This window comes from Scyliorhinus canicula, chromosome 10, assembly GCF_902713615.1.
Source record: "Scyliorhinus canicula chromosome 10, sScyCan1.1, whole genome shotgun sequence".
NCBI lineage: Eukaryota > Metazoa > Chordata > Chondrichthyes > Carcharhiniformes > Scyliorhinidae > Scyliorhinus > Scyliorhinus canicula.
The window spans coordinates 102,130,963-102,154,601 of NC_052155.1; the positions used below are offsets into that span (position 1 = coordinate 102,130,963).

The following is a 23,639-nucleotide window of genomic DNA, read 5'->3' on the forward strand; positions in this document are numbered from 1 at the left end:
ATGAAATCAGGGATTGTCGTGGAGAAATTTAAAAATGAACATGAGAATCTTTCAGCCAATTTATTACAGCACAGAAATCCAAAGGAGTTTAACAAAAACTGAGGTGGTGTGTGGGATGTAGTGCTAGCAGATTAATTAATTTAGGCTCTGCAATGCTTTTAAAAACATTTTAGAGTACCCAATTACTTTTTCCAATTAAGGGGCAATTTAACGTGGACAATCCACCTAACCTGCACATCTTTTGGGTTGTGGGGGCGAAACCCACGCAGACACGGGGAGAATGTGCAAACTCCTGAGACAGTGACCCAGAGCCGGGATTCGAACCCAGGTCCTCAGCGCCGTAGGCAGCAATGCTAACCACTGTGCCACTGTGCTGCCCAGGCTCTGCAATGCTAATGGGCATAAACAAAATATTAACAAGTTTTAAGATGAAGAGTCCTATTTTCCTCCATTCTATAATTTTAGTGGAAAAAGACATGAAAGTATAAATTGAATACCACTTCATACAGACATACTTTAATGTGATGATGCTTCAGGATCATTTGACCTACCATTTTTTTCCTAAAAGTAGCCAATGACTAAATATGCAGAAGTAGCTTTTGTGTATTCATTAACTTGTTTAAAAAAAACATCAAGCTGGATAAATATCTGGGGAAGTGTAGAGTGAAGGCAATTAGGCCAAGCTATGGGTAACTATTAGCGCCTGTGTTACTGGGGCCATAAGAATGTCTTGTATGGAATACAACATGTTAAGGATGAAAAACGATGAGTAAAAAACGAGGTTGAGAAAAGTGGACAGGAGGGCAAGACAAGGGCTAGCAAGGTAAAACAGGGCCAGCGCAAGGCAAGTACTGGGAGGAGGGCCACCGTACTAGCGAGGAGGGCCAACATGGGAGGGCAGGAAGAAAGGAGGGGCGCGCCGTGCCTCTCAGGGGAGAGGGAGCACCTGGCACAAAGAGGGGGGGGGCAGAAGGGAGGGAAGAATACGGGGGGGGGGGGGGAGAGAGGGACAGGGATTATGGAGGGGAGAGCGCAGAACAAAAGAGGAGCAAAGAGAAGGGTGAGGTAGGTAAGCAGCACAAACACAGGCCTCGGCCACCATGGAGCAGGGTGACGAACCAAGATGGCGCCACAAACAGCCACTTGGGAGGGCTTCAGGGCAAAGGGAGACTCCATAGTGCAGGGGCGCAGCCATGTGGCGTACGCATAGCTGGTGGCCATGTTGGGTTCCCCCCTGGACAAAGGGAAACCCTGAAGCGCTGGGGTCCGACCTCATGGTGAGAGCAGCAACCGCAGCCATTTTGGACGGCCCCCTAACAAAGAGAAACCCTGGCGTGCGGGAGTGTCCATCAGGTAAGTATGGGTGATCCCGTAGGACCTGGGGGTCATAAACTTCCACTAGGATTGTTAAGTAAGGGGACTCAATGGCCTAGTGAAAAGATCCAGTGTCTTCGCCCACCTATGAAGCCTAAAAGCAGACATAATCTACCTACAAGAGAGGCACCTGAGGGAGAAGGACCGACTGCTGGTAAGGAAGGGCTGGGTGGGACAGACGTACCATTCATGCTACGGGACGAGGGCTGGGGGTGGGGGGGGGGTAGCAATATTGATTAGCAAGAGGACGCGGTTTACGGAAACCAAGACAGTTACGGACCCAGGGGGATGGTACGTCATGATCAGCGGTGTCCTGGAAAGGGCACCGGTCGTACTGGTAAATGTGTACGCTCCCAACTGGGATGACTCAGAATTCACAAAGAAGACCATATCAGAAATTCCCGACCTTGACACACACCGACTGATGATGGGGGGCGACTTCAACTGCGTGCAGGACGCACTGACCGACCGATCAAACCCCAGAGCAGGGAAAAAGACTGGCATGGCTAGGGAACTAGGAGCATTTATGGAGCAGATGGGGGTGGTGGACCCATGGAGGTTCCTGCACCCGGGAGAAAAGGAGTTCTCATTCTTTTCACAAGTACACAAGGTATACACCCGTATCAACTTCTTTGCAGTGGGGAAATTGGTGCTTCCAGGGATCACGGGAATGGAGTACTCCGCGACCGATATCTCCGACCACGCTCCACACTATATGGATGTGAGGTTACAGACAGGCTGGGCCCAGCGCCTCACGGCGAGGCTGGACATGGACCTCCTGGCTGACAAGGCCTTCTGTCAAAAAACATCGCGGGCCATAGGCAACTACCAAAATGGGGAGGTCTCACCCTCCACGTTCTGGGAGGCGCTGAAGGCATTGATTAGAGGAGAGATCATAGCCTACAAGGCAAGCAGAGATAGGGAAGAGAGGGTGGCCAGGCAACAACTGGTGAACTCCATCCTGGAAGTCACAGAAAATACTCCTAGGCCCCAACGGTAGAGCTGCTGGCAGAGAGGAAAAAGCTGCAAATGGACTTTAACCTGCTATCCACTAGGAAAGCAGTGTACTGACTCCGCCAGACACAGGGGACCTTCTAAGAACACGGAGACAAGGCTGGCCGCCTATTGGCTCACCAGCTGAGAAAGCAGGCAGCCACAAGGGAAATAGCGCAGGTAAAGGATAGCAAAGGCAGACTGGTAACAGAGCTAAATGAGGTCAATCGGGCATTTGAGACCTTCTACCGGGGACTGTACACCTCCGAGCCCCCTGACGGGGATGCGGGAATGAAACAGTTCCTCGACAGACTGGAACTACCAGTTGGGGGGGAAGACAGACGGGGGGAGCTGGAAGCACCAATAGATCTGGGAGAAATCATGCAGAGCATCAGCTCCATGCAGGCGGGGAAGGCACCGGGTCCCGACGGGTTCCTGGCAGACTTCTGCAAAAAGTTTGCACCAGTCCTGGCCCCGCACATAAGGGATATGTTCACGGACTCACCGGCAAGGGGCACCCTGCCCCCCACGCTAGCGCAGGCCACAATCTCACTGATACCCAAAAAAGATAAAGACCTGACGGAATGTGGATCATACAGACCCATTTCACTGCTGAACGTGATGCGAAAATACTCGCAATGGTCCTGGCCAATGGGCTGGAGGCAATCTTCGGGGTATCGGAGCAGCCAGAGTTACACATGGAGAAGGGGGCCAATGCTCTCGCTTTCGCTTCCCTGATCGCACGCCGGAGAATCCTGCTCGGCTGGCGATCAGCAGCACCACCCACGGCTGCAGTCTGGCTCACTGACCTTTCGGAATTTCTCCACCTGGAGAACATTAAGTATGCGATCCGAGGAAGGCTTCCTGGACTCTTGGGGGCAGTTTGTCGGCCTGTTCCAAAACCTGTTCGAGGCCAGCAACGAGGAGTAAGCTAACGAGAATTTAAAAACCCCCACCAAGATAGATGAGGAACCAAAAGACTGCGCAACCTGGGTGGGGGAGAGACAGAAGGACGGTGGGGAAACCACAAGATATGGGAGGGGGTAAACCCTTTTTAAAAAAATTCTTTCCGGAAAATAGAAAAACACAGCCGAAGCTGGTGGGGGGGGGGGGGGGGGAGAGAGACGGCAAAACAGGGAAGCGGGAGGAACTATAGACCGACCCAGGGGGCAGTGAAATATACATTGGGTCAGTTCAACGAAGGACAAAATGAACCTCTCTGTATAATAAAGGAAATTAGCGCGAGCAAGAAAAATGAGGTGTATATATACAGCTGTTTATAAATATGAGAAATGCCAATAAAAAGATTTTTAAAAAGAAGAGTATAAATATAGAGCAGCTTTTCTGAATTGGCAATTGTCTAATAAAATTAAGGCTAGTAATATAGAAGAACCCCATTAGAAAAAACAAAAGGAGGAAAGTGCATTTAGAAGTGCACTAAATGTGGAACAATAAGGGAGAGCTGTTAAAAAGGCCATCAGTCAACACAGATGTATACATTTTGAGCTGTTGGGTCTGCAGGTCAGTGTGTCCTATACATGGTATTCATGAATATACAATGTTTGTTCAGAAAGTTTACCTGTAAATTAATGACATAAACACACCGAACACCAAATAAGAACATAGTCAAACAACAACAAATACTTATATTTATCAGTGCCTTTAATGTAATGAAATATCCCAAGATGCTTCATGGCAGCGTCATAAACCAAAGATTGGCACAAAGCCACATTAAGGGCAAGTATTTTGCCTCCATTTACAAAGGAGAATAAAGAAATTGTAGGATTACCAGAACAAAAGGGTGAAATTTTCCATGGCAAGGGGAGGTAGGTTTGGGGGCAAATAGAGAGTTAAGTTCCGAAAGAGTGATATCAAGTCAAGACCCCATTAACCTACTCCCTGCTGAGTTTCATTGGGGCTATTTTCGAGACCTGTGGGGAGTCCCCTTAAATCTGTCAGGAAACAATTAATGTATGTGAAAAGCCAATTAAGTATTGTTTTAATACTCAATTCTGTATTTAACAGCCAGGGTAACTATTTGCCAACTTGTCAAGAACTTGTTAGGTCACTGAAGCAAGTGCACAGCGGGAAGAACTTCTTCAGTGAGACTGGCAATCTGAGCAGTCTTTGATCAGGTACATTTAAAAGTTTCAGCCATGGCCAGGTGAAAGGCTGCTCTTCAAAGCACTTCTTCACTCAGAGAGTGCTGTCACTGCTGGAAAATTTATTACCATCTTCTTGGAAGTCACTTCACCTGGCACTTACCCATTTTTAGCTGCATTTCCATGCTGTCAGACTCCAGCACGCAGTGGGGGTAGTGTCTGCATTTCCAACTTTCATCTCCGTTGAGAGTCAGGAGCATAGGTCACCAGCTCCTATCCCTCAGCCACAAGATAGAAGGGATGGACACAGAGATCCAAATGGAAGGAAGTGAGACCCCAATACGAGGCTCCAGGCAGAGGACCAGCTCTCTCTACTTGTCTGAGCAGCAGGAGGCTCAGGCTACCATGGCAGGTTGCTGCTGACACCTGCAGCCTGCTGAAACAACACATCCTTCCCGATGGAGCTGGTTGATATGAAATTCAACCAATTTCTAAGGGTGGGATTCAACGGAAATGTTCCTAAAAGTGTCATTTTGGTGCATTTCGTGGGGTGATCCTTGGCAGTTGCTTTTGCAAGATTACGGCCCATATTCAACGGCACTTACTGCTGAAAATGAGCCCCCATTAGCTTCTCGCCATTACTGGCTGTCTCGCTGTCTGATTCAGCAGACTTGCGCCACAACTTCCTGATGCTAACAAGGGGGAGCTTTTTTAAACGCTTCCTCACCACTCACTCCCAGTCAACACACAAGCATGGCAGTCCGCAGACTTTGCTTTGGGGATGCCAATCTGGCCAGGTTTCTCAGTGCTGTGAATGAGAGGCAGGGCATCCTATTCCCTAGAGGGGGTCGGAGGACCAGCAGCAGGGTCAGCAATGCCGCCTGGGAGGCGGGCACCATAATAAGGAGAATCGCCGGCCAATGTCGGAAGAAGACCAACGACCTCCATCGAGCTGCAAAGGAAAGTAACCACTCTCTCCTGGCCTCAGTTCTGCCTGCCACCCCGGAAATTCCAAAAACCACACCCCCCCACCACAAATCATTAGCTGATACCTTGCACCATCCGATTTTCCTCACAACACACTGGCACTCACGAGTATAATTTCTTCCTAACCCACAGACCACAATCAGTAAGCATAGGCAGCAACACCTCCTCCCCGATCATCCTCAACACCAGTGCCCAACAAGGTTGTGCCCTCCTATACTCGTTATACACCTATGGCATTCCCCCATTCACTAACATTCCACTAACATTCCCCCAATCACTAACATTCCACTAACACTCCCCCAATCACTAACATTCCACTAACATTCCTCCAATCACTAACATTCCACTAACATTCCTCCAATCACTAACATTCCCCCAATCGCTAATATTCCACTAACATTCCCCCAATCACTATTATTCCACAACATTCCCCCAATCACTAACATTCCCCCAATCACTAACATTCCCCCAATCACTAACATTCCACTAACATTCCCCCAATCGCTAATATTCCACTAACATTCCCCCAATCACTATTATTCCACAACATTCCCCCAATCACTAACATTCCCCCAATCACTTATATTCCACTAACATTCCCCCAATCACTAACGTTCCTCCAATCACTAACATTCCCCCAATCACTAATATTCCACTAACATTCCCCCAATCACTAACATTCCCCCAATCACTAACATTCCACTAACATTCCCCCAATCACTAACATTCCACTAACATTCCCCAATCACTAACATTCCACTAACATTTCTCCAATCACTAACATTCCCCCAATCACTAACATTCCCCCATTCACTAACATTCCACTAACATTCCCCCAATCACTAACATTCCCCCATTCACTAACATTCCACTAACATTCCCCCAATCACTAACATTCCACTAACATTCCCCCATTCACTAACATTCCCCCAATCACTAACATTCCCCCAATCACTAACATTCCCCCATTCACTAACATTCCACTAACATTCCCCCAATCACTAACATTCCCCCATTCACTAACATTCCACTAACATTCCCCCAATCACTAACATTCCCCCATTCACTAACATTCCACTAACATTCCCCCAATCACTAACATTCCACTAACATTCCCCCATTCACTAACATTCCACTAACATTCCCCCAATCACTAACATTCCCCCAATCACTAACATTCCCCCATTCACTAACATTCCACTAACATTCCCCCAATCACTAACATTCCCCCATTCACTAACATTCCACTAACATTCCCCCAATCACTAACATTCCACTAACATTCCCCCAATCACTAACATTCCACTAACATTCCCCCATTCACTAACATTCCCCCAATCACTAACATTCCCCCAATCACTACTATTCCACTAACATTCCCCCAATCACTAACATTCCCCCAATCACTAACATTCCCCCAATCACTAACATTCCACTAACATTCCCCCAATCACTAACATTCCCCCAATCACTAACATTCCCCCAATCACTAATATTCCTCTAACATTCCCCCAATCACTAACATTCCCCCAATCACTAACATTCCCCCAATCACTAATATTCCTCTAACATTCCCCCAATCACTAACATTCCCCCAATCACTAACATTCCCCCAATCACTAATATTCCACAACATTCCCCCAATCACTAATATTCCACTAACATTCCCCCATTCACTAACATTCCCCCAATCACTAACATTCCACTAACATTCCCCCATTCACTAACATTCCCCCAATCACTAACATTCCCCCAATCACTAATATTCCCCCAATCACTAATATTCCACAACATTCCCCCAATCACTAACATTAAACTAACATTCCTCCATTCACTAACATTCCCCCAATCACTAACATTCCCCCAATCACTAATATTCCCCCAATCACTAATATTCCACAACATTCCCCCAATCACTAACATTCCACTAACATTCCCCCAATCACTAATATTCCCCCATTCACTAACATTCCACAGACATTCACCCATTTGCTAACATTCCACTAACATTCCCCCATTCACTAATATTCCCTCATTCACTGACATTCCCCCATTCACTGACATTCCCCCATTCGTTAACATTCCACTAATATTCCCTATTCACTAACCGTCCCCCATTCACTGACATTCCCTCATTCACTGACATTCCCCCATTCACTGACATTCCCTCATTCACTGATATTCCCCCATTCACTGACATTCCCTCATTCACTAACATTCCCCCATTCACTAATATTCCCTCATTCACTGACATTCCCCCATTCACTGACATTCCCCCATTCGTTAACATTCCACTAATATTCCCTATTCACTAACCTTCCCCCATTCACTGACATTCCCTCATTCACTGACATTCCCCCATTCACTGACATTCCCTCATTCACTGATATTCCCCCATTCACTGACATTCCCTCATTCACTGACATTCCCCCATTCACTGACATTCCCCCATTCATTAACATTCCACTAATATTCCCCATGCACTAACCTTCCCCCATTCACTGACATTTCCCCCATTCACTGACATTCCCCCATTCACTGACATTCTCCCATTCACTAACATTCCACTAACATTTCCCCATTCACTAACTTTCCCCCTTTCACTAACAGTTTCTCTTTCACTAACATTCCCCCATTCACTAACATTTCCCCATTCACTAACTTTCCCCCTTTCACTAACAGTCCCCCTTTCACTAACATTTCCCCATTGACTAACATTCCCCCATTCACTAACATTTCCCCATTCACTAACATTCCCCCTTTCACTAACATTCCCCCTTTCACTAACATTCCCCCTTTCACTAACATTTCCCAATTGACTAACATTTCCCCATTCGCTAACATTCTACTATCATAATGTTAGCAGCCTGATATGTGAGTATGCATCTTGGTTATATTCGCTGAGATGAGCCCTACAATTACAGTAGGAAAGAAAGATCTAGACAGACTTGCCCTGGAGTTAACATTTACAATTTTGTTTAGAAAAATGATGACGAAAGATCAATGTTAAATCTTAATAATGTTATGGGAATGTCACTTTAAGAAATGTTTGTCTTCTTAAGTGGCTGCAGTGATGTCATTGTGTGGGTGGAGCTGGGCTCTGGCTCTGCTTTTTACTTTCATTTTGAGCTGGAAGCTGTTTGTGACTCTGAGTTTTACTTTAGGTTTTCAGTTGGGGAGCTGCATCCAAACCCAAGAAGGTGTATTTTGGGCTCTCCCTCTGCATGCTAAATAATGTCTCCAGATCACTTGATAATTTCAAAATCATGCCTGTTTCTGTAAGGAATGCAAACCTATTGTTTTTGTAGTAAAAAAGGGTTTTTGGCTTATGGATGGTGTTAGGAAAGTTACGAAGGGTTACCTATAGAGTACTGTATCTTTGGGGGGGATATTTCTGTTGGTAGTTGATAAGATGTTGCTGTGTGTTTATAAAATGTTAACTGGATTCATAGAATAAACATTGTTTTGTTTAAAAATACTTCAGGGGCAGGATTCTCTGGTCCTGAGGTTAAGTGTTGACGCCGTCGGAAACGCCGTCGCGTTTCTCAACGGTGTAAATACGGCCCCAGGATCAGCAATTCTGGCCCCTACATGGGGCTAGCAGGGCGCAGGAACTGTTCACGGCCATGGTATGGGCGCCGGGGAATGCACACATGCGCAGTGGGACCGGCGCGAACCTGCGCATGTGCAGTCTCACTGGCGCAATTTCCACGCATGCGCGGTGTCTCCCTTGTCCCGGCCCCAACCCAACATGGCGCAGGAGTACAGGTGCCAGCGTGGAAGAAAGGAGGCCGGGAGAGAGAGAGGCCGGCCCACCGATTGGTGGGTACCGATCGCGGGGCAGGCCAGATCGGAGGACCCCCCCCCCCCTCAGGGTCGGCCCCCTCCTCCCCACAGGCCACCGCCGAACACTTCAATGCCGAGGTCCCGCCGGCTCAGAGCATGTTAGAACCGCGCCGGCGGGACTCGTTTTTTTTTTTACGACTACTTGGCCCATTTGGGCTGGAGAATCACGGGGGGGGGATGGGGGGGGGAGAGGGCGGCCCCCGACCGGCGCCGCGCCAACCACGCCGGCCCCAATAGCGCCGATTCTCTGCTCTGCGGAGAAACGCAGCCCAGGTCCGGGGCGGCGTGGCGCGACTCGCGTGGCCCCCCGCCGATTCTCCGACCCGGCACGGGATCGGAGAATCCCCCCCCAAGATCTCTGTTGCATCACACCTGGAAAGTGGGTAACCAACATAACCAACATCTAAACCCTGGCCCATAACAATATTTATCCACCTACGGATTTAACAGGCAGTTGTTGTTTTAAAGTGTATTTTTCTGCTTTAACTTAGTGAACATAATTAGATTAAACTGTATATCATTTTAGTGTGGCCTATTAAAGCTACACTACGGAACTGTGCACTTTCCCCAAACCATTTCTTCAATGTGAATCTCGTTTATAACTGTTTTGTGGTCAAAGATACGCAACATTTAATATGATGATGCTGTCCGATTCCTAATTGCATTTATGACATTTTAAGAATCGTTTACAAAGAATAATATTATTAAAGAATGTCATAGTCAGGGCAAAGTGTAACTGTGTGCCTCTATTACAGCAATTTAGACGTAAATAACACAAACAGTCCAGTGGAATACAGGCTATCTAGGTTACTTAGCAGCTGACTTTATGTCACAATAATTATCACAAGCTACTGAGGCATTCAGGATAGTTTGCTGTTCAAAATAATTGCTGTTACAGGTTTATTTCAATTAAATTCTCATGTTGATATTCCACTAGTACATCAGATTCACTTCTGATTCCAGGAAGAAGGAACAACTTGAATTCATATGGACTTCATGAAATCCCAAAACATTTCACAGCCAGTGCAGACACTATTAAGTTATAGAGCCTCACAACTGTCAAATTACACAAAGTAATGTTCCACCAGAGCAAAAACAGAGAGACGTAATCAGTTAATCTGTGTTAATTGTGTTGATCAAGAGATAAATGTTGGCTCGAACACCAAACAAACTGTACTTTGCTCGTGGCAAGCCCTCAATCTTTTCTCTTAATGCTGCACTTCAATCATTTAATGTTCACCTGTCAGGGCTGAAGGGTGAGCATTTAATGTCTCCGTCGGGCACAATTTACCCAACAATTTCTATGTTGGTTTTGGGCACGTTTAGTGGGGTGTTTCTCGGTGAAGACCCCTCTATTCAACAGCACTTTGCCATTTTCTTTTACCCCGGCGAAGAACTCCCCGTCAAGGCTGCATTTTAGTCATTTCCTGCACTGGCGACCCCCCCCCCCCCCCACCCACCCTTCTACCCAACTTACATCTTCCACGGCCCTCGAGCACACCCTCACCGCACTCTTATGGGCAAGGTACCAACAGGATGCACACCTGGCATATGCAACCGGGCACCTTGGCACTGCCAGTCTGGCACCCTGGAAGTGCCCCTTCCAGCCTGGAAGTGCCACCCAAGTGCCCTGGCAGCGCCAAGGTGCCCAGCTTTAGCGGCCTTTAAGACTTATCTGGATAGGCACATGAACAGACGGGGTATAGAAGGATACAGGCGGTTGGTCTGGATAGGACACGTGATTGGCGCAGTCCTGGAGGGCCGAAGGGCCTGTTCCGGTGCTGTGTTGTTCTTTGTTCAACCAGCAATGCCAAGGTGCCCAAGGGTGCCACCTTTCCCAATGCTCGACCACCCGGGGGTCTCCAATGGCCTGGGTGACCCCACCCAGTGCTGTTACAACTGGTCCATGATTGTGTGGGCCAGTATTAAACGGCACCCTTAGCGAGGCACTGTGAGTGCTGAGAAACTCCCTGCTAAATGCACCTGATGCAGGACACAGAGTTTTTGTGGTTGATTCACACCCTATATATCAATGGGGCTGGTGCTCTAGTGCTCTGGGCCACCTCCTGTTATTGTAATGTGCTTCAAGAGACTATTTAAATTCATATAAATCTCATATAAGCAATTGTGGTTGTAGGGAGCATTGGAATTGTTACCACCTAACTGAGGCTTTATTTTTAAAAATAAATTTAAGATTACCCAATTCATTTTTTCCAATTAAGGGGCAATTTAGCGTGGCCAATCCACCTAGCTTGCACATCTTTGGATTGTGGGGGCGAAACCCACGCAAACACGGGGAGAATGTGCAAACTCCACACGGACAGTGACCCAGAGCCGTGATCGAACGTGGGGCCTCGGCGCTGTGAGGCAGCAGGGTTAATCCACTGCACCACTGTGCTGCCCCCTAACTGAGGCTTTATGATGTAAGAGGTTAAACTGCAGGAATCTAGAAAATAAATGTAGAAAAGATAATTTGCTGTGATTATGAATGTTAGCGAGTATTTCTTTCAGCGTAGTTCAAATATTGGGAACTGTATAAATAGAAGAAAAAGTATTCCAAAATTAAACAGGTAGCATTAGCCTTTGAATGGTGCGGATTTTACAGACCACAGTCACCTTGCTTAATTCTGCTGTGAATTTATCTTACTAATCATTGGATTCTGTGCTCTCATCTCTGCAGGACAGCTTCCCTGCCCGCTTTGGAGGCATCCATTTTGTGAACCAGCCTTGGTATATCCACGCTTTGTACACGATAATAAAGCCATTCCTGAAAGACAAGACCAGAAAAAGGGTAATTAAAAATTCAGACAGATGGGAGACATGATTCAGCATGGCAATAAACAATTAATTTGCAAATATGGTTCAGAATAATAAAACTCTTCTCTGCTTAGTTGAATTCGAGATGAGGGCAAAATTATGTGGAGGAGAGGAATCTTCGAGTGATCAAACCATGCATGTCTTTATGCACATTATAAATGATAGTTCTGATCAGTACTCAGCCTGTCTTGAAATACTAGGTTGGGTGGGAAACGAGCCCTCTGACTGTTGAATTAACTTTTGCATTTGCACACCATACTGTTGCCTGAAGCCATATTACCATAATGAAATAATTATGAACAGGGCATGACAAGATAGATGTGGATAGGATGATTCCCTTAACTGGTGAGTCCAGAATCAGGGTGTTGTGTTATGCTGCTTCGGATAACACAGGCTGCGACTTGATGTAGTCTTCACTAAAGGATGCTCCAGACTCTGAAATGAGTTCAACGTGTTTATTGAACTATTAACACAGTTCTCAAATGAGTTCGACTCTCTGCTAATCTAACTGTAGTAACTCAGTCTAACTGTACCAGCTTGCTCTAAGCCACGTGCTGCGGTGTGATGCTGCTGATCAACCCTGAGTAACTCTCTAGATGTATGTGTGTGGAAAGAGGCCGGATGTGTGTGCCTCATCCCTTTTATATCATTTGTGCCATGCCCCCTTGTTGTGATGCCACCTCTGAGTGTCCTGACTGCCCATTGGTTATGTCCTATTCTGAGTGTTCATTGGTTGCATGTTTGCATATCATGACACAGGGGACATAAGGCTGGATTCTTTGGCCGCACCCACCGCAATATCGCCACGACGGGATGCGGACCATGTAAAGGCCATTTGACCTTGGGCGGGAATTTCCGGTCACCGGGCAGGCATGATTGCAGAATCCCACCCATAGTCTCAGAATAGGAGACACAGCCCTGTAGACTGGTTCTAGGGCAAGTGAGACAAAGTAAAGGACATTCCATTTGAATGCATGCTGCACTCGCAACAGAGTAGATGATTTGAAGGTGAAAATAGAGGTCAATGGGTATGATTTAATTGCCCTTGCAGAGACATGGGTCGGGATTCTCCGCACCTTTGGGGGCTAGGCCCACGCCGGAGTGGTTGGCACCACGCCGACCGGCGCCAAAACCGGCGCCAGCGGCCTTTGACGCCCGCCGCCTGGCACCGGGGCTGGCCGAAAGGCCTTCGCCGGTTTGCGCATGCGCCGTGCGTCAGCTACCGCTGATGTCACCACCGGCGCATGCGCGCTGGGGGATTCTCTTCCGCCTCCGCCATGGTGGAGGCCGTGGCGGCGGCGGAAGAAAAAGAGTGCCCCCATGGCACTGGCCCGCCCGCCGATCAGTGGGCCCCGATCGTGGGCCTGGCCACTGTGGGGGCACCCCCCGGGGTCCGATCCCCCCGCGCCCCCCCCCATGACCCCGGGGGCCCGCTCGCGCCGCCGATCCCACCGCCAGCACAGATGGTTCAAACCACGGCGGCGGGATTGGCCTGTCAGCGCCGGGACTTCGGCCCATCGCGGGCCAGAGAATCGCCGCAGGGGGCTCGCCGATCGGCGCGGAGGGCACGCCGATCGGTGGGGCATGATTCCCGTCCCCGCCAATTCCCGGGTGGTGGAGAATGTCTGCCACGGCGGGGGCGGGATTTTCGCCGGCCCCGGGCGATTCTCCGATTCTGCGGGGAGTCGGAGAATTACGCCCATGATTACAGAGTGACCAGGACTGGGAACTGAATATTCAAGGAGATTCGTCATTTAAGAAGGATAAGCCGAGCGGAAGAGAAGATGGGATAGCACTGTTAAAAAGGGCCAAAATCACTACATTAGTGAGAGAGAATCTTGAATTGAAGGATCCAAATGTCGAATCAGTTTAGATAGAGCTTCAAAACCTCCAGAAGCAGCAAACAATAGTGGGAATTGTTTCCAGGTAATGCTGGTGGTAAACATTTAAGGCGAGAAATTTGTTTGTGAGGTGTCTATCAGCGTTACACAGGCCAATGTTGATACTCTGGGGGTCAAGCAGCAAGTGTACCTGTGCAACCCGCAAGACCTTCTACATTGATATATTCCCAAACAGTCCGTGTGAGGAGTCGCTCATGATGCTGCCCACCCCTGAGGAATCGATGAAGTCTGCATGAGATTGCTGGTTGCAAATGTATTTTCCCTCTCTATTGTCAATCTTCAGATTCCTTGAGAAGGTTAGTGTGGGCCTCCTCCCTGAATCACTGCAGTTCTTATGATGATGGTGCTCTCGTGATGGTTTTAGTTAGGAAATTCCTGAATACTAACTCAGCATTAATGAAGGAAGTGCCTTATACCTAAATCAGGATGGAGTGTGATGTGGTGTGCTGATTTTACCACAGCACTGCTGATAATCCAGCATTGGGGCTGTTCGAAATGAGATCAGCTTGGTGAGTTGCTTATTTGCTTCCTGTAATTGGTAGATATTGCAATCACCATGCGCACCTGGTATATTGAGCTCAGAATGGGCCCATTCATATAACCTGCTCTGTCCTCGATGCAGTTGACCTTCCTAAACTGCACCCTTACCAATTTTTACAGATGCACCATAGAAAACATCCTAACTGGCTGCATCACGGTCTGGTATGGCAACTGTTCGGCCCAAAACCATAAGAAACTACAGAGTCGTGAACACAGCCCAGTCCATCATGCAAAACCGCCTCCCATCCATTGACTCTGTTCACACCTCCCGCTGCCTTGGAAAAGCAGGCAGCATGATCAAAGGCCCCCCTCCTAACAGGTTTATTCTCTCTTCCAACCTCTTCCATCGGGCAGGGTATACAAAAGTTTGAGAACACGCACTAATAGGTTCAAAAACAGCTTTTTCCCCGCTGTTACCAGACACCTGAATGACCTGTTTATGGACTGAGCTGGTCTCTCCACACATCTTCTCTACTGAGTACCAAAGAGTACTCAAAGGATCATCTGGACTCGAAACATTAGCTCTTTTCTCTCCCTGCAGATGCTACCAGACCTGCTGAAATTTCCAGCATTTTCTCTTTGGTTTCAGATTCCAGCATCCACAGTAATTTTCTTTTATTTCTCTGCTGAATAGTACTACACTCCGTATGCCTCTGCCGATGTCTATGTTTATGTATTTACATTGCGTATCTACCGTATGTCCTATGTTTTTTCATGTATGGAACAATCTGTCTGGACTGTACGTGGAACAATACTTTTCACTGTACCTCGGTACACATGACAATAAACCCAAATCCAAGTCCAATCCCATCCAGCTGTATGGTTGGCATTCCATCACTTTCCAAACTTGAGCCTTGTTGGTAGTGAAGAGACTTTGAAGGGGCAGGGCATGAGTCACTGGCCACAGAGCATCCAGCCTTTATCCTGATTCTCTCACCACAAGATATGTTACTATTGTTGGTCTAGTTAATTTTTTTGTCAACAGCGAACCCCATGATGTTGATGGTGGGGTATTGTTGCTTTTGAGGGATAAGGGCTGAGCTTTCTCTTAATTGAGTTGGCCATTGCTTGTCATTTATGTTGTCTGATTGTTGCCTGCAATTCAGTTGGAGCTTGAATGTTCTCTAATCTTTTTTTTAATTTAAAGTACCCAATAATATTTTTTTCAATTAAGGGGCAATTTGATGTGGCCAATCCACCTAACCTGCACATCTTTGGGTTGTAGGGGTGAAACTCCACACAGACAGTGACCCAGGGCCGGGATTTGAACCCGGGTCCTCAGTGCCGTAGGCAGCAATGCTAACCACTGTGCCACCGTGCCACCCTGAATGTTCTCTAATCTTGATGTAGATCAGCATTGACTGCTTTGTTATCAGAGGAGGTATGAATGGAGCTGAAAAGAGTGGAATCATAGGCCATCAGATCCAATTCCCAACTAATGATTGAACAAAGGCCATTGATGGATCAGTTGAAGATGTATAGATTGAGAACACTTCCCTAAGGATTCCCTTCAGTGATGTTCTGGGCTGCAACCTCTGGAAATAAAAAACTTCATGCTTACTTGGACAATTGTCGATGATGATTCCCCAGAGAAATTCATCACGCTTCCAGTTTTATTAACTGAGGAAGCCAGTGATAGCGGAACAAGGATTTATTAGAACTGTGTACAATACTCTACGCATGGCAGTAATTCTCTCCCAATCCAGTCCCTGTTGGGGCAACCAACAGCTCTGGGCCCTACTTGGGCCGGCTTTATATGGAGGCCAAACGAGCTCTAGCTGGGTGGCCTCTGCCCCCTACCTGGGAAGCTCTTACTCCATGTGCCCCAGAGGGAGATCAACAATGGTTTCCCCATGGTCCTAGTGGGAGTTATGACACCCCTCCCCACCAAAGTCCGAAAGCTACCCTAAAACCTCCACCAGTGGGTGCCTTCTGTGCCGCTGCGCCCGAGACTGTGCTTCAGCTTGTGACGTTTCTGGGTTGGGCGGTGTATAACAGTTCATCAACCGCCTTTTCCTGGCTGACATCCGCCGGGACCTCAGTCCTGGACACGGCATCGTCCATCTGCATGGATACTTCCGTGTCTATTTCCCACCCGGAGTCATCCTCATCCTGCTGGTCTGGGCTCTGGGTATAGAAGGCTTGGTCATCTCCCTTTGGTCATGATATCACTTCTGCGCCTCCTACTTCACTTCCACATACCTCCCGAGGTTCGGAAACATGAGGCTCAACCATGATCTAAGCAGCTCTGCGGCAGCTACCCCCATTGTCACATGTGGCATCAGTCACGTGTCCATGGAGCCTATGGTTTGCTTTTATGTCCCTTTTGAAATCTGCCCTTTCTGCCAGGCCGTTAAATGAGGAATGGTATAGGGCAGTTCTGATTTGCCGGATGCCATTCCGTTTGCAAACGTGGCAAACTCCTCACTCGTGAAGGGTATCCAATTGTCCGTCACCAAATTCTCAGGGATCCCATGGGTGCTGAACAAGCACCGGAGCTTTTATACCATGGCCCTGGATGTCATCGTGGCCACCTTGTACATATCAAGCCACTTGATGAGGAACATGGACTCCTCAGAAGGCCCTACGAAGTCCTCATGCAGTCGCACCCATGAGTGTCCCAGCCATTCTCATGGATGAAGGGAGGGCGCTGGCGGGGGCTTCTGATGCTCCTGGCACACCAGGCAGCTGTGTACGACCCCCTCAAGTTCTCCATCGATGTCAGGTGACCAGACAGAACTATGGGCCTGTGTCTTCATCATAGAGATGCCCGAGTGGCCACTATGTAGGTCCTTCAGCAGGGACTCCTGACCCTGTGGTTGGATGACTATGCGAGCTCCCCACAATATGATACTACCCTCCACATTGAGCTCTGAGAGCTTCTGGGAAAAAGACTGTTGGTGCCCGGCATTCAGCAACTCAAAAGCATGTACTGGAGTTTCGCCAGTCTCAGATCCTGCTGTGTCCATGCTCGCACCTGAGTAGCCATCACTGGCAAGGTATCCATAAAATTAAGAGTTGCAACCACTTAATCCACCTTTGGTGAGGATGGAGAACCCATGGGCAATGGTAGATGACTAAGAGCATTGGCATGAACAATCTGCAAACCCGGGCAATGTTGAAACGAATATTCATTAAAGTAAAAGCACCCAATGTTGAATTCTAGCTGGTGCAATGCATGGGATTCCTTTATAGTCCCTAAAAAGGCCGAGCAGGGGCTTGTGTACAGTCACAATAGAGAAGTGCCTCCCATAAACATATTGGTGGAATTTCTTAACTCCAAATATTACTGCCAAGCCCTCCTTCTTGATTTGAGCATATAATTGTTCAGCATCCGCCAGGGTACTCGAGGCAAAAGTGATGTGGCGTTCAGTGCTGTTGTCCCATCTGTGGGCCAGCACTGCCCCAAATCCATAGAGGGACGCATCACACGTTAGGATCATGGCCGATCTGGGTCATAGTGATTGAGGAGCTGTGTGAACAAAAGACGCTCTTTTACTCTGGAAAATGCTTTGTCTAGCGAGGCACCTCAGTACCACTTCTGGGCCGGGATTCTCCCCTACCCGGCAGAGTGGGGGGTCCCGGCGGGATGGAGTGGCGTGAACCACTCCTGTGTCGGGCCGCCCCAAAGGTGCGGAAATCTCTGCACCTTTAGGGGCCAAGCCCTCACATTGAGGGGCTAGGCCCGCGCCAGAGTGGTTAGCACTCTGCCGGCAGGCGGGAACGGCCTTTGGCACCACGCCAGCCAGGGCCGAAGGTACTTCGCCGGCCGACAGAAGTCCACGCATGCGCCGGAGCGCCAGAGCGTCACGATGAAGACCATGGCAAACGCGGAAGGAAAAGAGTGTCCCCACGGCACAGGCCCGCCCGCCGATCGGTGGGCCCCGATCGGGGGCCAGGCCACCATGGGGGCACCCCCCGGGGCCAGATCGCCCTGCGCCCCCCCCCCCCCCAGGACCCCGGAGCTCGCTCGCGCTGCCAGCTCCCGCCGGTAAGGTAGGTGGCTTGATCCACGCCGCCGGGAGAGGCTTGACAACGGCGGGACTTCGGCCCAGCGCGGGCCGGAGATTCGCGGGGGGGCGCCGACCGGCCCCGCCGAACCTCTGATGGCTGAGAATTCGGGACCCGGATTGACGCCAGCCCCCGCCGATTCTCCGACTCGGCTGGGGGTCGGTGAATCCCGCCCCATGTCTTTCTTCAACAGTACGTAGAGTGGTGCCCATAAGGTGGCCAGGTTGGCTCTGAACTTTGTATAATAATTTATCTGGCCAAGGTATCGGATATTTACCAGGAGCTTTCGAAGGCGGAGGAAACTCCGGTGGAGGAACTGAAGGGCAAATGGGAGGATGAGCTAGGAGGAGAAATAGAGGCAAAGCTATGGACAGATGCCCTAAGCAGGGTTAATACCTCCTCATCATGTGCCAGGCTTAGCCTGATACAATTTAAGGTAGTCCACCGGGCACACATGATAGTGGCTAGGATAAGTAAGTTCTTCGTGGTTGAGGATATGTGTGCGAGGTGCGCGGGAAGCCCAGCAAATCATGGCCACATGTTTTGGGCATGCCCGAAGCTTAGATGGTTTTGGCAGGGTTCTGCTAAGGTAATGTCCGCGATGCTAAAAATACGGGTGTTGCCGAGTCCGGAGGTAGCGATCTTTGGAGTGTCGAAAGATCCGGAAGTTCAGGGGGCGAAAGAGGCCAACGTCCTGGCCTTTGCCTCCCTGGTAGCCCGGAGATGGATCTTGTTAATGTGGAGGGACCCGAAGCTCCCGAGTGTAGAGACCTGGGTTAGTGACATGGCTGGGTTTCTCAGCCTTGAGAAAATAAAGTTTGCCTTAAGAGGGTCAATGTTAGGGTTCTCCTGGAGGTGGGAGCCGTTTGTCGACTTTCTCGGGAAAAATTAAAAATGTCAGCAGATGCAGTAGTCCAAAGTGGGGGGTGGGGGGCAGGTGTATTGTTCTTGTATGGTTGAGGTGCGTGAAGATTGGGCTGTTGGGGGGGGGGAGATGTTTATTTTACCATGTTGAAGTCATTTTTTTTTTACTGTTATAAAAAATTTCAAATACCTTAATAAAATGGTATTTTAAAAAAGAAATTTATCTGGCCTAGACCGGAGATCAGTGGTGTTCTTCAGGGTAGGGGCCCCTTTTATGGCCTGAACCTTGTCTTCCACTGGATGTAGACCATCCCTGTCCACCCTGTATCCTGAGTAAGTCGCTCTCGTGCGAAACACACATTTTCTCCCTATTAGCCAGCACCCCTTGGGAAAACTGTCTTTTTTGAAAAAATATTTAATTCAGACATTTTTATAAAAACAAACCAATTAGGGTTAGGGTCATCTGCCAACAACCCTACATCCAGCCTCCACTGCGGGCGCTGGGGCCCACTCCGGTCCACACGCAAATCCACCCGTGCGGCTCGTGGTCTGAGACCACATGGTCTGAGACCACGATCACCGAATAGTCCAGTCGACCACCCCCGCCAACAATGCCTCATCACAAAAAAGTCAATCTGGGATGCACATGGGAAAACTATGATTATTCCTTTGCCCTTCACCTCCCAAACCTCCACAGGTGCACCCCCTTACCCTTCATAAACCCCTTCAGCTCCTTCGCCTGCACCTTGCCTACACCTTCCCTGACCTCGGGCTTGACCAGTCCATGCTTGGCTCTATAACTGTATTGAAATCCACCCCCCCCCGCAACCCCCATGATCAGGTCATGCGTGTCCAGGTCAGGAATCTTCCCCAGCACTTGCCTCAAGAAGTCTACATCATCCCAATTTGGGGTGCAAACGTTTACCAGGACCACCAGCATCCCCTCCAGCTGCCCAATCACCATCACAAACCTGGACCCCGAATCTGCCACAATGCTCCCCGCCTCGAATGCCACCCACTTATTTACCAGCACTGTCACTGCCCACCCCCCCCTTGTCTTCATATCCAGTCCCGAACGGAGCACGTGCCCCACCCATCCTTTCCTCAACCCTGTCTGGTTCCCTATCTTCAAGTGCGTCTCCTGCAAAAAGGCCACGTCCGCCTTCAGACTCCTCGGGTGTGCGAACACACGTAACCGTTTGACTGGCCCTTTCAGTCCCCTCCAGTTCCATGTAACCAGCCTGATCGGGGGGGTCTCCCCACCCCCCTCCCCTGCCGATCACTCGTATCCCTTTTTGGGCAGCCCCTGGCACGTGTCACGTGACCCTCCTCTCACCACTCCCTTTCCAGCTACGCCACATCTACTACACCTCCCCCCCCCCCCCACATCTATCTCCTGACAATCCCACTGCACTCCTGTTTACTCACCCACGCTGCTAGCATGATGGCTCCCGCTAAAGGCCTCCAAACCCCCCCCCCCCATCCATACTTCCCCGTCCACACACCCCCAAAAAGCAGAAAAGGTCCACTCAGCCTTGATGGCTCCCCAGGGAGGGCGTGCCCCCCAAATTCCCCGCCATCAAAACAAAAGGAACATTTCAAGGGGGAGAGCTTCCCGAGAACAAAGAAACATTTCCACAAACTCTGCAAAATTCAATGTCCTCCTTTTCCTGCCAGTCCATTGTCCATGATAAACTCCATCGCCTCCTCTGGCATACCAAAATAATATTCATGTTTCTGGAAAGTCATCCATAGGCGGACCGGGTACAGCACCCCAAACGTCACCCTCTTCGTAATGAGTGCAACCTTGACCCATTTGTCCGAATTGAAATAATCTGCCCCGAACCACCGCTTTAAGTGTCCTCTTCTGTTCTGCACCCAGGTCCTGGTACACCCCGCAGCTCGTTCCCTTCCCAGACGCACTTCCTTGTCTGCCTCGCCCACCAAAGAATCGTCTCTTTATCCAGAAAGCGGTGCAACCACACCATCATCATCCTTGGCGGCTCGCCCGCTTGTGGCCTCATCAGCACCCTGTGTGCTCTTGGATGACCTCCAAGGGTCAATCAAAGGCCCCCTCCCCCATCAACTGCTCCAACATTTTGGCCACATATGTGCAGGCCAATGCACCTCCAATGCGTGGGACATCCCCACAATCCTCAAATTTTGCCTTCTAGAATGGTTCTCTGGATCCTCCACCTTCTCCTTCAGCCTCTTCTGGGCTCCTTCATAACCCCCACCTCAGCCACCAAAGAGGCCAACTGCTCCTCGTGCTGCCCCCACCACCTCCTCCACCTTCTGGATCTTCTAGCCCTGGTACTCCAGCCTTGCTCTACTCTCTCGATCCTTGCTTTAATTGGCTCCACCACCTTGGCCAGATCTTCCAGGGCCTCCTTCCCTAACTGGCCGAACTTTGCTTTCAGAAACTCCACTACCTACTCCGTTGACCACTGGGTGGGTAGAACAGCCCCTTTGGCCTCTGCCATCTTATCCTGTGATGCCCCACAAAGACTCTCTTGTTCCAATATCTCTTCTCGCCCCGCTCCTAGTTCGTGGATCAATCCACCAACCACACCAGAGGAGTTACACCTTCTCCCAGGTACTCCTACACCTCTTTCCATCCAAAAGTCGCACCCTTTGGATGGGGAAAGGACCAGAAAATACCACCTTGAGCAGGAGTCACCAAATATGCGACCTCTCACTCCATGGCCGTCTTCAGAAGTCCCTGTCTGAGCAGGTTCTCTCGATGCTCCTTCTTGGTGGTGCCCATGATGAGTATATCATCTAGATGGATGACCACCTTCAGCAGATCCTGCAGGCTACTTTCCATCACATGTTGGAAAATTGCCGGGGCAGATGAGACCCCAAACGGAAGGCGGGTCTATTCGAATAACCCTTTATGGTTGTTCATTGTCACAAATTATCCGGGCGCTGGATCTAGCTGCACCTGTAAATAGACATGGCTCATGTCAAGTTACATGAAGAAACACACTCCAGCCAGTTTAGCATACTAATCTTTTACTCTAGGCATTGGGTGCCAGTCCAGGCTTGAAGCTCTGTTTACAATGAGCTTGCAATCACTGCAGAGTTGGACAGGTTTGCTGGGCTTCATTCCCGGCACCATGGGTGTGGCCCACTCCACAGATTGTACAGGACGTATGATCCCGTTTCTTCAGGTGCTGTAGCTCTGCATCAACCTTGGCAAGCAACGCATAAAGGACTGGCCTCACCCGAACGTATCTGGGTTAAGCATCAGGATCCATGTAGATAAGGGCCTTGGCCCCTTTTATCCTGTCCAGACCCTCCTGCAACACTTCAGGGTACTTGCCCAGAACATCATACAATTTCCCGGTGCCCATCTAAAAAAACTTGTTGGCAGTTGAAACAGAGGGCTTGCAACTAGTCACGCTCCTATTGGGCCTCAGTCTCCGTACCACAACCAAGGGAAGTCGGACCGACTGTTGCCCGTGTATTACCGGAGTTAACTTGGTCTCCATGATGCTCAATGGCTCACCTGTATAGATCGCTAACATCGCCTTGGTGTCGTGCAACGCTTGCGACGCGATCCCTGAGCGGAATCATCAAAACATCTAATGGGCCACGATGGAAACAGCAGCTCCAGTGTTCATTTACATCACTACAGGATGACCATTCACTTGTAAAGTGACCTGGATTGGCATTAACTTCTGGCCCGTGATGCAGTTCCGTTGCACCAAACAGTCCCCCTCATTTGGGGGGAGGGGGGCATGTGCAAGACACTGGCTCAAGGTGATCTCGGCAGCGGCCTTGGACGGCGTTCTCTGTGCCAAATCTGGCAACTCTGCCATCACATGTCCTCCAACCACACATTTGGCAATGTGGCGGGCTCTCCCCTTCATCCTTGGGGGAGGCATCCCATAGGTCAGGGGTGGCTCCCGAGTGCTTGGCCTGGCTGGGGAATTGCCTCTGGTGGTGCCCTATGGGAGGTGATCTGGCCTGACCGGCATTGCCTCGTGACGCGGTGGGAAATCGAATCAGAGGGGATCCAAACTATGGGTGCCATAGTCCATGGACGCCTGCAGCACTTGCACCCCTTTCTCTGCATGCTCACAGGACAGTGACAGCTCGATGGCCCATTGTAAATCTAAGGTGGGCTCCGTGAACAGCTTCCAATACAGTGGCTGTGTTGTTTATCCCACAAACCAGCCTATCCCTCAACATTTCGGAA

General features: G+C 49.3%; 1 protein-coding gene across 8 annotated transcripts in view; it reads left to right on the forward strand.

Annotated features, from left to right (window-relative positions):
* Positions 1 to 23,639, forward strand: part of LOC119972558 (clavesin-1-like) — a 174,553-nt gene that overhangs the window by 71,869 nt on the left and 79,045 nt on the right. For 7 of the 8 annotated variants that reach the window (XR_005462078.1, XM_038809444.1, XM_038809447.1 and 4 more), the window contains one exon: positions 11,983 to 12,093. The exons of the other annotated variant lie outside the window; for it this stretch is intronic. Coding sequence is in view for 6 of the 7 variants with exons in the window: in XM_038809444.1 (XP_038665372.1) it covers positions 11,983 to 12,093 (111 nt within the window). In the remaining variant the exon portion in view is untranslated. The remainder of the gene's footprint in view (positions 1 to 11,982; positions 12,094 to 23,639) is intronic. 8 annotated transcript variants of the gene reach the window in all.